We start from the raw sequence: 14,932 nt of genomic DNA, 5'->3' as shown, positions 1-14,932 counted from the left end.
GTCCGCTGCTTTGCAGGGTGGTGTTCCTTTTGAGCGTCTTTTTGATCGTTCTCCCGATTATTCGATGCTTCGCTTGTTTGGTTGTGTTTGCTATGTTCTTGCCCCTCGCGAACGCACCAAACTGACCGCTCAGTCTGTTGAGTGTGTCTTCTTAGGCTACAGTGATCAGCATAAGGGCTGTCGTTGTTGGGATCCTATCGGTCGTCGGATGCGTATCTCTCGAGACGTGACTTTGATGAGTCTCGTCCTTTCTACCCACGCCCATCTTCCTCGTCTTTTTCAGTGGAGGATATCTCTTTCCTCACTTTTCCTGACTCACCTATCACCCCCGTCGCGCCTGTGCCTATTCGTTCCACTCCCTCTGCTTCTCCACCCCTCATCGATTCGCCGCCACCATCTTCCCCGGTCTCCTCACCTAGCATGTCACTGGATTCTACACCTTCATCTCCGGTGACTTCTTCGTCGCCACCCCCCGATTCTACCTTGGCGATTCCTCCTTCTCTTATTCCATCTTTGCCTCAGCATTACACTCGTCGTTCACGACCTGTGGATGCTTCCTTGGATGAGTCGTCCTCTTCCTCTCAGCCTACTTATGGCTTGCGTTCTCGTCCTCGTCCGCCTATTGATCGCTTTGGATTTCCCACCGCTGGTGCTGCTGTTCTTGAGCCGACTTCTTACCGTCAGGCTGTTGTTCATCCTGAATGGCAGTTTGCGATGGCAGAGGAGATTGCTGCTCTTGAACGCACTGGTACCTGGGATCTTGTTTCTCTTCCTCCCGGAGTCCGTCCCATCACTTGTAAGTGGGTCTACAAGGTTAAGACTCGCTCCGATGGTTCTCTTGAGCGTCACAAAGCTCGTCTCGTGGCTCGTGGTTTTCAGCAGGAGCATGGTCGTGATTATGACGAGACTTTTGCTCCTGTGGCCCATATGACCACTATTCGTACACTTCTTGTCGTTGCCTCTGCACGCCACTGGTCTATATCTCAGCTTGATGTTAAGAATGCCTTTCTTAATGGTGAGCTGCGTGAGGAGGTGTACATGCAGCCACCACCTGGGTATTCTGTTCCTGATGGCATGGTGTGTCGTCTTCGTCGCTCTCTCTATGGCCTTAAGCAAGCCCCTCGCGCCTGGTTTGAGCGTTTTGCCTCTGTGGTCACTACTGCTGGTTTTTCAGCAAGTGCTCATGATCCAGCATTGTTTATTCACCTTTCTCCTCGTGGCCGGACTCTTCTTCTTCTCTATGTTGATGATATGGTCATCACTGGGGATGACCCTGAGTATATTGCCTTTGTAAAGGCCCGTCTTAGTGAGCAGTTTCTTATGTCTGATCTTGGACCTCTTCGCTACTTTCTTGGGATTGAAGTCTCTTCTACCTCTGATGGCTTTTTTATATCCCAAGAAAAGTATATCCAGGATCTTCTTGCTCGTGCTGCTCTTACTGACGAGCGCATTGTTGAGACTCCTATGGAGCTCAATGTTCACCTCCGTGCTACTGATGGTGATCCTCTCCCTGACCCGACGCGTTATCGTCATCTTGTTGGCAGTCTTGTCTATCTCGCTGTCACTCGTCCGGACATCTCTTATCCGGTTCATATTCTGAGTCAGTTTGTCTCTGCTCCCACATCGGTTCACTATAGTCATCTTCTTCGTGTTCTCCGATATCTTCGGGGCACGATCTCTCACCGTCTATTCTTTCCTAGCTCCAGTTCTTTACAGCTTCAGGCCTATGCGGATGCTACGTGGGCTAGTGATCCTTCTGATCGCCGTTCACTTTCTGCTTACTGTGTTTTTCTTGGCGGTTCTCTCATTGCCTGGAAGACGAAGAAACAGATTGCAGTTTCCCGTTCGAGTGCTGAGGCTGAGTTGCGAGCCATGGCTCTTTTGACGGCAGAGGTGACTTGGTTACAGTGGTTACTTCAGGATTTTGGTGTTTCTGTCACTACACCGACCCTGCTCTTATCTGACAGTACAGGTGCTATTAGCATTGCGCGCGATCCTGTGAAGCATGAGCTCACCAAGCATATTGGTGTTGATGCTTTCTATGTGCGCGCTGCTGTGCAGGATCAGGTTATTGCTCTTCAGTATGTGCCTTCCGAGTTACAGTTGGCGGATTTCCTGACGAAGGCCCAGACTAGAGCACAACATGGCTTTTATCTCTCCAAACTCAGTGTTGTTCCTCCACCATGAGTTTGAAGGGGGGTGTTAGAGTTATAATATAGGTCATGTATCCCTTTGTATTTATCCCGTTGTATAAGGGGTTCTCTGCATATGTTCCACACCTGTACATGTATATATATCGGCCATTCATGGGAATACAAGTTGCTTATTCCTAACAATGTTCCTAGCGAACATCCCATTTTTTTTCAAATTTTTTGAAAACATTTAAGATTTGTTTTTGAACTTGGAGCACTGGGAGTACCATAAGGATGGGAGTACTAGATATTTTCCCCCAAAAGCATCAAGTTTTTCCGTTGGATTTTTTGTCAGAAAAAAAGAATGTCCAGTGACAGATTTCATATTCTAAAAGCACTTTATTACTAACTGAAAAAACACCAACGACTGCAAATTCAGTGATGAGAATCAGTAATTCGTGGGCAACATTATTTGTCGGCTTAACGAGAAAGCGGTCTTGAGACAAGTATCCTGTCTTAGTAACGGTGAATGAGATCGCCAAATGCCCCAGGGTTCTTCGAGTAGTGATCAATCTCAGCCTGAAAAAAAATAGAACCAAAGATGTTAGCCACGCTCGTGCTTTCATTTTATTTCTGGCAATTCTATCGAGTTATATCATGCGAAGGAAAATAATACTCCCTCCAATCCATAACAAGTGTTGTGGTTTTAGTTTAAATTTGAACTGAACCACGACACTTGTTATGGGTTGGAGGAAGTAACTTACAAGTACTAACCTTGCGTACAGCGATAACGGCTGTAATAAGCTTATCGCCGATTAGCTCATGCAAAGTTTTGTCTGCAGCAAGTGATTCTACAGATTCCAGAAGGTCCTGTGGTAGCCTTTTAAGTTTGGTAGCATAATCTGCAGGATTTGATTCTGGAAGAGACACAAGACACATGTGACATTTGCAGACACTCTCTGAGGAAACCAAAAGCTAGTTGGCAGAAAAAAAATACAATAAAATAATCTAATTCCAGACATATAACATAACATTTTTAGGGGCATACCCGATCCATTAGGCACATAAGGTGTAGTAATGTGTTAGATTATAGATTAGCAGCTTTAACGATAATGAAGAACTCCGACTTTTATTTCACTACATTGACACAGCATCTACATGTCTCAAAATCTCATCCAGTTGACTCGCAGCTCAACAAACAAAAATGACAAATCTGACTGAATAGTACCAGCCTGATGTGGCTTTTCTTTTATCAAGCTAGGAATTTCATTTTGATTTGACATTATGTGGGCATAATATATGTGCATTGTGTGTATGTCATGATGGTTTTTCTCAGAATTTTCAGGACCTTTAGATGTGTTTTTCGACAACTTTCTATCATGTTGTACATGTTCCTGCAAGGATCACCGCACATGCTCAATATGTTCCTAGGGCATTTTCAGACATGGTAGCACGACAAATATAAGTAATGCATGAGAGTAAGATAAAAAGGCCAAGCAACGAAATTCTTTTCATACCAATTGGTTCAGGCAACTTAAGGCCTTTCCTAAGTCCATCAATTCCAGCAGCGACAATAGCAGCAAGCCCCAAGTGCGGATTTGCGCACCCATCAAATGATTTAATTTCGAAGTTGCTGACCATGTCGAGAGGCACACCAGGTGGGCATGCGGTTCTCAATGGAGCCTCCCGGTTTTCTTTCCCCCAGCATAGGTAAGCTCCACTCCATGTATTTGGCTGAATTCGATCATAGCTACATATAGAGAAGCCAATAATGATGACCGTTAAAATGGCTACTTTGATGTTCTGGCATTTCTCCAACAAGTAGCAAACTGTGTTATCCGGATTCTAGATAATAAAAATACGTTGACATCCTCTAAGTATCAGGGAGTTTATGCAAGAAACAAGTACCAAAATGAGTTATCAAAGTTATTATCGAATTAAGACGTATTCTTGGAAGCTTTTCTGGAAGATGTTACCTGTTAGGGTGAGGAGCAGTAAATGCCAAGATTGATGGAAGATGATGGTATACTCCAGCAAGGAACTGTTCTCCAACGTTTGACATTCCATAGTGGCTGTATTCATTTGATCCCATAAAAACATTCTGATCATTCTTCCATAAACTCAGATGCACATGGGAACCCGATCCAATATCATTCAGGTCAGGTCTGTGTCCAGCAGAACAAATCATCAGGTACCAGAAAGGCAAGTTTCACTTGATTGACAATATATATATTTTTTCAAATCACACATGTTTGGTGATCTGGTACTGCTAAAACCTGATATTTACATGATGCATCAGACTATAACATAGGAATATCAGCAAATGTAAGTATTATTTGATCAACCGCAGCTCATTTCAGTTCTCTTCTAATCTTCTAAGTAAAAATTCAATTCTTTCACAAGTCAGTAATGCTGTCTGGACACACTGTCTGGTGTTCATGTATGATTTGCTGTTAACACAAAACAGTGTACACAATAGACTTCAAACTATAAAGCATGCTAATGTAAAAACAGAGTGTAGATCCATTGACTTACTTTGGAAGAAATGTTGCTATCAACCCGTGCTTTCGAGCAACGGATTTAATAATCTCGCGAGCATATATCAAATTGTCAGCAGCAAGAGTGCACAGGACATACTTCAAGGCAACCTCGAACTGCCCTTTTCCAGCTTCGGCATGCAGCTTTTATATTTTTGAGCAAGAAAGTGGATGTAAACATAGAAAAAACGATCAATAACTAAATCATGACATATAATAAAAAAGGTAAACAGTATATAACATCAAGAGTTTTGACATCTTTTTGGTGGTAAAATAACGTCTTACCTGCTCAACCACAATATTTGCCGCTTTAAGAGAAGAATACACTTCTTGTAGTATAGATGAGGCACCATCAAATGATGAGGTTGAGCAGTAACTGCTATTATCATATGGAACCCAACGCTCATGTCCCTCACTGTAGAGTTTTCTGATTTGGGTCAGGTACAGAACAACATGGCCTTAACATAATTTATTTTGCAGAGTCAGGAAAAGCTACCTTACTAATTTTCTGCGGAGATAAAATTCATTCTCGAAACCTGCCTTCATTGTCTACAAACAAACAACTAAGCATAAATACAAAAACTAGTGCACATACAGAACTCACGAGACAAAAATGATAGTCACAAAGTTATGTAGGCAAAATTCTGGGTTTATTCTTACCACATTGAATTCATCCAGCAGAACTTTTGTGACTTTTCTTAAGACATATCTAGGACAGTATTCCCAGGCTTCTCCAGGCCTAATTTGCATGTCAGCTATCACCATTTCCTCACGTGTCGACCTTGCAACATGAGTAAACTATCATTAGTTCAATGGTACCTTAATAAGTTCAGAGAATTGACCTACTGTTAACAAACAAGAAACTATTCATATATAATACTAAGTTATGGGACTCTAAGGGATAGTCCAATACAAAGTACAGAGATAACGTTAAATGAATTAACTTTACCATGGGAGTCTCAAAAGTGTCGACATATCTGGCATAAGCCTGATCTCGCCTACACCAGTAAGGTTTGTCCCATCAGCTGGGCCGTCGCAGAAGGAAGTCATTCCCATTGATGCAAAAGTCAGGCCGACACCCTTATTCCTTGCAATCTCATAAAACCTTCCGGCTGGGACAACCTGAATGTGAAGTTTATTTTCTCAAAATTGGCTTTGGTATTAGCAATTCTAATAACAATGCCGTGGTCCAGGTGGGTAAGCTGACCATCAACAGAGTCACACACACACACACTACACCATGCAATTATTCAGTAGTTTTATACATGCTAAGTTGACCGTCTATTGAAACGGAACAACTTGTAGGCAATCTTCAAACAAAGTTCATGCTAACTATTGCGTCTACTTAGTAGTTTATTTAAGACAATTTTCTAAAAGAGAATTTTTGGTCCACAAAAAAATAGAGAAATGATCAGTGAGAAAACTACATCACATAATGTAAACAATGCAGCATGTGGTAGGAAAGATGTGCTTACACGGCATCTATGTTGACCTGAAGCATCATTCCAGACGATGCGAACAAAGAGCACATCTTGCTCAACACAAGATGATGCTATCGTACTGTCAGCTATCATAGTTTTCTGGTGAATTGACCCATTGGCAACGTTCAACTTGTACAGATCCGATGCATTTCTTCTAAAGATGTCCTCAACTGCATCAATAGCTTCCTCAATGCTAAGATCACCATCTTCACATGCAGCTGATAGGACACGGTAAACGACATCACGTGCCCTTCTTGAACCTGCAAATCAGTACAAACTATATATTATCACTTAAAATCAACAACTAAATGGACATGCTTGTGTGGTTTTCGTATAACTTTTCTTATGTGCACTACTTATTTATATACTCCCTCCACTACAAAATATATGCCGCAGTCTTCAAGATGTAACTTCGACGCTATTTTTCATATGACATATGTTAGTAAAAAATATTTTGAAATTAACCTTTTGTTAATTAGTTGTCAAAGATAGAAAAGGTTGACTGTACACTTTCCGGAGGTAAGCCTCCTTTTCAAAAAAAAATTGTTTTGGAACAGAGGTGGTATATCTGAAGGTCTAGATCCTGTGCCAAATCTTTCTGTTCTTTTGTATATTTATATTGGTCCAAAAGTTTGTTTTCCTACTATGAGAGGATACTATTTGAACTACTTCATTTATGATAATATAGCTAACTTTTGTACTGTCGTACAATGATCTCTCATCATCTTATGAAAGGGTTAAAACTGATTATTGTACCTAGATAGTATGTCTCCGGAAAAGCATATCCATCTGAACTAAACATGACCTGCCAATGTTTAACAATTACCAAATAAAAATATCATGTGCATAGTATCTCCAGAAGCAAAAGAAACTGAGAATGAACATATGTGACTGACAATGAGACATACATCAAGAGTGCTATTAGAGAGGAAACTGAAGAGTAACTATTTCAGACAAGATAGTAAATCAGATGCATTGCAAGAACAAAAATAGGAGAGATTCTCAAACTTCGAATAAAGTCGACAGTAATCTATATTAAGCAATGAATACTGCTCGGACCTGGAATCTGGGACCATGTGTGCTGTAATTTTTCGTTCGAGAACATGGACGTACGTGTTACTGTAGTAATCTCTGTGTCTAATGGTCTCCTTCCAGTAAAGAAAGTGACATTTTGGGATACGTGCAGTCAAACTTTCTAAACTTTGGCTATTGATATCTCTATGACTATTGAGGGTCTCCAAATGAACATATGAAAATAAATATATGAGTATATTCATCTGAAAAAGTATTTTTTGTAATATTATAATGTTACTAAATCTTATCAGTAAATTGCATTAGTCAATGTAGAGTTATGGAGACCACGTCAGTGTCCCCAATAGCAATCTTTGTCACTGGAAGGAGTACTATGGCAAAAATGTAGATGTGGTGGCACAGTGGAGGATAATACGTTATTGAGTTGTGGGAGAATATTAATTAGTTCAGTTTTTCTGCACCATGGAAAAGCAAAATCTGTTTTCATGTTAATAACTTCTTCAGATTCTATATAAGCAATTATCTACGGCGGATATGGTACCTTGTTTATGGGAGCTAGCTCCAGAAGCTCTTTAAGTGATGACACCATTCCTTGAACACTTAGTTTTGGAATTGCCAAACCAAAATCAAGATAGACCTGTTTGCGGGTTGTGTAGGATGATTAACATAAATGAAAACTGAATGGGTGAATAAATGCACAAAGACGAGGCTCCAACCTGGGAGTAAACAGATGCAAGATAGGATGCTTCCTTAGAATATGGATAAGAAGCATGTAAAAGGACTAACTGGCACTTGGCGAATCTTTCATCCTCAAGAACAGCACGGAGATATAGAGGATTGCACTTCCGCAAGTCCAGGTCTTTATCTCCAAAGCTGAAATTGTGTAGAACATGTATATACTTGAGATCTTGACATGACCAGACAGGAAAGTGCTTTCATAAAATCTAAAATGCCAGTCATTACCCTGTGTGAATCTGCATTGGTAAGTGACTCTGCACAGAAATATCAAGACTACAAGTAAATAGATAGTCGATGAGGCTCTTATTTGTAATCCGAAGAGGTCTTTGCCCTGAAAAGTATGGAGTATAAGCAGAAAATAGATCTTACAATCATAGGGTACATGTTTTATCTGTTTGCACATTTCTCCTTCCTAGTAGAGAAAATATGTTCACCTGTTAGCTCTTTACGAAGACCATCCTCTGCATCTGTCTTGCTAACACATGGATCAATCTCTAAGCCACTTCTGTATGCAGCAATGCTTTTCAACCCAACAATTTTGCTGGCAACTGTGAGAAATTAGTCAAGGATGTTCATGTAGTTGAAAGAACAGACAAAAAAAACATCCAGTTTGTCCCAAATAAAAAAATCTGGAGGATATGATTTGAGCTTAGCCACAAAAGTTTCAGTGAATGAGTCCAACGTCCAGCTTGATCCACTGAATGAATCCTGAAAGAAGTAACTAATTTCATCACTAGCTAATCATAATCTTTACCTTGATACAGTATTATTAGAATAAGTTAACAACTGCAAAGGAAATACGTCAACATAGAACTGAATCATAATCTAGTTATTGCAAGGGTGGCCCAAAAAAGCCTTTATCGTTGACTACAGAGAGAGACTCACGTCGTTAATAATTGTTTCCGCCAGCCATTCGATTCTCAGAACTCTGCCGACTGTGGGAACAAATTCCTTGTGGACTTCCAGCTCAAGCATTTTATCAAATGCTAGGCCGTCGTCCACGAGGATGGCGGATACATTGGCAGCTTGGAAGCATTTCGAACCGATAGACGACAACCCTTGGGCTTTTCTGAACTCTTCCACCTTCTCAAGCGAGGCTTCACAGCCGTACAGGGCGGCGATCTCCTTGAGGCTTCTCTGCATTAAATGATATTGCAAGGATGTCATGAGTTGCTGAAATCTATCCTTAGATACCATGCAATAACTGTGGAATAAGCAACTGGAACAGCATTCCTATTTCTAGACGGAAGAACAGCATTCACACTGAAAGCATTTGGAAATTGGAACCACAGAAAAGTAGACAGAGCACTGAACAAACGGCCCACATCAGATGACGGCGTGAACATCTTAAGCTCAGAAGCAAGAAGCATGCCAAATAACCCCAGCACCTCCCGTGGGTCCAGCAGCGTGCCATTAAAAGCACACACGCCCATCCATGGAATGGACCTCACAGCAGGGCAAAGAGACGGGGCAAAAGGTCTACTGCACCCCACCGCACTGCAACCCGCCATACATTGGCAATTGGCCAAGCAGGCATAAAGCTGGCGATCTCTGCCGTGCCACCAGTTAAAGGAAAAAGACGAACTCATTCATCCGCATATTCTGCGGATACCGCCGGTCAGGAATAACAAACGGATCGAACATGGTGTCATTATAGACAGTAAATAACTAAATATGGACTCATTTTCATCTGTGCCCTCCAAAACCACCAGCTATGCTTGAAGTACGCGTTTTCTTAATCTTACGACATCCTGCGCTTTTATATTTAGAATAAAAATCATGTGATGCGCCACTTGAATATTTAAATTTTATACTGTTTGTACTTAAGTATGTCTAATGATAGTTTATATGCGTATGTGTTTCGAATGTCAAAAATATAGTTTCCCTAAATTACTTACGTGATTAATATATAATCAACATATTTATGTATAGTTTCTCTAAACACGTGCATGGTATATTCATGCGCATTTTTACATATGCCACGTCATATACGTAAATAGTGTATGATCTGTGTTCCAAAAAAAAGAATAGTGTATGATCTGGTGGAATGTAGCGTGACCAAACCAAGATTGGAAAGCAATGGTAACAATGACCAGAATGATACATTTCCTTATTTTCCTGCATGTTTTAATGGCACTATAATTTACTTCCTTATTTGCCAAATGGAAAGTCCATACTAGCCCTACATAATCATTGACAACATCTTTACCCCCACACAAGAGGTAAAAGTAATAGTATTAGCCATGGGATCATGAGAATGTAACGGCTCATATCGATTTGGGCCCATCTTAAAGGAGCTCAATTTATCTTAATCGAAATTTAGAGCACATGGCGTATTTGTAAATCAACCCGCCAACACGTATAGGACCCTGACTGTTAGAACAGGGCATAGTACACCTAACAAACTCTATGGCCGACACAATCTAGCACACACTCCACTCAGCAGGCAGCAACAGAGGGGGACATACACATACACATGCACACTAGACTAGAGGATGGTGTTGTAAATGATGGTACTATCTGACTTTGGAAAAAGAAAATGTTGCGATCTCGAGCAGGATGCAAGCAAGACGGCGCGGTGGAGGATGGCCGGCCGGGGAGTGGATAAGCACAGCAGCGGCGTGAAGCGAAGCAAGCGTGCGTGCGGTCAGTCAGTCGGTTACCGTAGTGCAGTAGTACCTTGAAGGAGAGGGAGTGGGGAGCGAAGGCGAGCGCGTCGCCGTCGGCCTCGGAGAAGCAGCGGAGGAAAGGGAGGGAGGAGGCCGTGTCGACGAGGTTGTGCGCGTGCGCGTCCACCGCCGCCGTCTCCTCCACCGCGCGTCGCAGCTCCGCGTACCTGGCCTCCATGCTCCGCCGCCGGTCGGTCGGTCGCTCGCTCAGCCGGGGAGTGGTGGGAGATTTTCCGGGGGCGGCGCCTTCTTGTTTGACCGTGCGAAAACCCGAACGGTCTTGCCTTGCGTGTCTGGGGACGGAGTGAGTATTGTATTGCAAATGGAGACTCGGAGGCAGAGGGTTTTTTATGCAGGAAGTAGGTGCTCCGCGACGCAGGCGCGGCACAACTACCGGTCAGTCCTGCTCCTGCCGCTGCTCGGCTAGTGACGAGTGGGGCAGGTTAGAAGTGGGAGTGGGATCCACTTGTCAGTGTGGTATTTTTGAGCTGGTGGTTTGGTGGACGTGTACTCTTATCTTTTTTCGATGAACGTGCACTCTATCTTCTAGTCAAACATTGCCACAAACATTTAATTTTTTTTAAAGAAGAAAGATGAACAAACGTGTCTACGTACATACACATGAAAAAAAATGTTTGCATACACTCTACTATTACTAATACTTTTTTTTCGAATTACTACTACAACTACTCATTAGCCTATTAATTCATGTGTATGGGCAGCGGGGCTAAGGTTAACTCCACCGCACGACACCATTCTGTCCGGATGTGTCCGTTTGGGGCAAAACGGACAAATGACGCAACCCAACTGCAAACCCCATCTTATTTTTTTGTCTGTTTTCTGTCCGTTCGACCCCATTCGCGACCCAAACTTGCGCTGGCTTTGAGGTAAAAGCGGACACGAAACGGACGAGTTTGTGGCGTCCTCGTCCGCTGCATGTCCGCCGGCCCCATGTGTTAGCCCCACCTCTCTCTCTCCTCCTTTTCTGTCTCCGCCCGTGACGAGCACCGACAGCATCCCGTCGTGGACGAGCGTGGCGAGGTGCGGCCGGTGGCGAGGCGTGCGCGAGCGGGGCGTTGCCGGCGGCGAGGCGAGGTGCGGCCGGTGGCGAGGCGTGCGCGAGCGGGGCGTTGCCGGCGGCGAGGCGAGGTGGGCGCGGCCGGCGGCGAGGCATGCGCGAGCGGGGCGGGGCGAGGCGTGGCCGGCGGCGAGGCGAGGTGGGCGCGGCGAGGCGGGGCGGGGCGAGGCGAGGCAGGCGCGGCAAGGCGGGGCGAGGCGTGGCCGGCGGCGAGGCGAGGGCGCGACGAGGCGGGCGCGGCGAGGCGGGGCGAGGGCACGGGCGGGCGGGCGTGGCGAGGCAGGGAGGCGGGCGCGAGCGGACGCGGCAAAGCGGGGCGGGGCGAGGGCGAGCGCGGCGGCAAGGCGGGCGTGGGCGCGACGCGGCGCGGCGGGGCGGGGCGGGGGCGGGGGCGGCAAAGCGGGCGCGCGGGGCGAGCGCGGTGACCGGGGCCGGGGCGAGTGCGTGGGCGGCTGGGGCGCGGCGCGGTGGCCGGGGCGCGGAGGAGGGCGCGGGCGCGCGGGGCGAGCGCGCAACGGTCGGGGCCGGGGCACGGCTGTGGCGAGGCGGCGCAGGCTCTGGGGCGGCAGGCGCGTGGCCGGGTGCCGGGGCGTGGCGAGCGTACCAGAGACGGACAAATTGATGTCGTCTGCAGCGTTGGGCGTCTCAAATGGCACACATGTCCGTTTTTACACTCATTGCCACCTCAAAGGAACAAAATCCGATCAAAGCGGACGTCCGTTCGGGTGCTGTGATGGAGTTGGCCTAAAAAAATAGAGTTAGCCTAATCATTCATTCACGATGGTCCACAATAGCTGACTGTTTTTTGTCCGAATCCTTAGCGTGTGTATGTTAGACCGATGACGAACCGACGTCGAGCGGCTCACGAAACCGACGCTGATGATATATCTGTCGATGGTTGCAGGACGGGAGGATGATGAGGCTGAGATGTCTTGTCATGGACGGCGCTCCAAACCCATTTACTATAAGCCTGGACCGGCCGGCTTGGTCGACTGTCACGGTCGTGCTGCAAGATAAGCACGTACGTAGTCACGCATACAGCATTACAGCCCCGGGCCGAGCTGCCACGCACCCGATGGATCGACCGGTAAAATGCCTAGAAACAGCACTAGCTGATCGACCGGTACAATGGTACATGGGTCTGCTTACGGCCGGCTGTGGGGCAAAAGCAACAAAAATAATGGAGGTCCTCCATGCGTGCATCGCACTCGCCCCGCGCGCTCTGACTTTTAAGCATCGTACATGTGCTACCTGCAGTTGGGACGTGCGCGTGCTATACGGACGCTGCCATGATGCCCACACTTTCGTGCTCCCCGCGTACTGATCGGTCGTGATCCGCCAACGAGGGCGGACAAAATTTTTGTTCTAACCTTTTGTGCTAACAAAATCAAAAATTGACCTCGTTTGCAAAGAAATTTTAAATCTGACTTTTTTGTCAGGCCAACATCTTTGACGTTTTGGCTCGCATGGGAGACGCCAGATTTGATGACGTTTGGCTCTAACCCACACTAACCTAGATGGCGCTGGAGTGGCACGGCGAGAAGCCATGGATCTTGGCGTTTTGAGCCTATCTGTCGTGGAATTGTCACGGCAGATGTCCTCGAGCTAGGACTTAGTCGTGGAGCCATCGCTACTAGGAAGCTTGAAGGGGTTAAGCGGGACAAGGAACACGAGGGTTTATACTGGTTCGGCCCCTTACGGTGAAGGTAAAAGCCTACGTCCAGTTTGCGGTGGTATTGATTAGGGTTTCGATGACCAGGGAGCTTAACTGCTATGCCTGGCTCTCGATGAGATTGTTCTTGTCCCTAAGCCGCTGCCGGGTCGTCCCTTTATATAGGGAGGCTGACGCCCTGCAGCTCTCAGAGTCCCGGCCGGTTCATAAGAGTGTCCGGCTCGGACTCTTAACTATTTTTGCCTTACACTACAGGTTCTACCATAATAATGATTGTAACTACGGGCCTTAAACCATATCCGGGTCTTAAGCCCATCTTCGGCCCACCGTCTTTAAGCTTGGCGCCGGGCTTCTGGCAATGACCATTAGAGTAACCCGGCCTCTCCTGGCGGGTGACTCTAAGGTCTATATCCTCAACATTAGGCCCCAGATTGATTTGAGCCGGCTCATATCAATCTTCAATTCTTCCGACAGGAAATCGCCGGCTTACAATTGTGTGAAGACCATAACCCGGCGTGACGTCATCCTCTGGACTCCGGATAATCCGCCGTGATGTCATCTTCCATTAAGTCCGTTTTTTACTCCGCCAAATCCGCAACGGATCTTTTATCTTTACTGTCATCCCGAAAATCGAGGCGTTTCGTGAGGAGATAACCACGCCGTGGACTCCTTGATTCTCGCGCCCACTTATGAGCTTGCCCTTATAAATAGGCCGGCCCGACGGGCTTCTCCGCCACCCTTCTTCCTCCTCGCGCCACTGCTCCTCTACTCGAGCTCGAACTCTGCCGCCGCCGCCTCGCCCCCGGTCTTCGTCAACCTCGGTCGCTGCATCACCCTGACTCGGTCCAGACAAACGGCGGCAACCTCCGCTCCTCTTCAGCATCGGTGAGTCCTTGCTACTCCATAGGGCAGATCCGCACTAGGGCTTCATAGTTCTTCCTCTGTTCTTCGTAGTTCCTCGCGGCCCGCAGTAGATTTGAATTTTACTGCCTCTTTTTGATCTTAGCATAGGGTAGAACTAGTGCGGCGGCTGTTTAGCATTCATCTCAAATCCAAGTAGCCTCGTTTTACTGCATAAGAGCCTTGTTCGAACTTAAGAACTTCCTCACGTCCGTTTCTAGGTCTAGAAACTTTTCTTTTGCCCGACCATTTTGATCCAAAATAGTTACTGCAATGTGTGAAACCTGTTTTACCACACTTAGTAAAAAACTGCGACCATTGAATCACGGCGGTTTACATTTCCGGCTTAAAGAGACCACACACCATAGAACCTTCCGGCTTAAAGAAAACCATGCTCCGTAGAATCCTCCGGCTTAGTTGTGATAAGGTCGTAGACAATAAATTACTCTTTAATACCCCTGCGGCTTAAATAACCCGCTGTACTTAGGTATATACCATTAGTCCCCTTCACAATCCGCCACCTTGACTCTGAACTGTAGATTTCCTCCGGCTTATAATTAATCCGGACGTTTTCCTTTTTGTCATAGACTGCCGACTTTCACCATGCCTCCCAAAGCTCCCAAAGCCTCCATCACTTGCAACTGGATGAGGTCCAATGTCACCAGTGAAACACTAGCAGATTTTGTCAAGTCT

General features: G+C 45.7%; 1 protein-coding gene across 1 annotated transcript; it reads right to left on the bottom strand.

Moving 5' to 3' along the window:
- Positions 1-2,442: 2,442 nt before the first annotated feature.
- Positions 2,443-10,911, bottom strand: LOC109737000 (protein fluG). The gene is made up of 18 exons (XM_073510815.1): positions 10,600-10,911; positions 8,806-9,057; positions 8,562-8,628; positions 8,355-8,471; positions 8,146-8,251; positions 7,899-8,055; positions 7,724-7,819; positions 6,907-6,955; positions 6,145-6,410; positions 5,619-5,791; positions 5,330-5,450; positions 5,166-5,218; positions 4,955-5,084; positions 4,668-4,813; positions 4,109-4,297; positions 3,650-3,882; positions 2,907-3,049; positions 2,443-2,711 (listed from the first exon to the last, which is right to left on the bottom strand). Exons 1-18 carry the CDS (start codon positions 10,765-10,767, stop codon positions 2,649-2,651), a joined length of 2,529 nt encoding a protein of 842 aa, XP_073366916.1. The 5' UTR covers positions 10,768-10,911; the 3' UTR covers positions 2,443-2,648.
- Between the last annotated feature and the right edge of the window lie 4,021 nt (positions 10,912-14,932).

This window comes from Aegilops tauschii, chromosome 1 (assembly GCF_002575655.3).
Source record: "Aegilops tauschii subsp. strangulata cultivar AL8/78 chromosome 1, Aet v6.0, whole genome shotgun sequence".
Classification (NCBI taxonomy): domain Eukaryota; kingdom Viridiplantae; phylum Streptophyta; class Magnoliopsida; order Poales; family Poaceae; genus Aegilops; species Aegilops tauschii.
The sequence above is the reverse complement of the archived record's forward strand: the minus strand, read 5'-3'. Positions and strand labels throughout refer to the sequence as shown.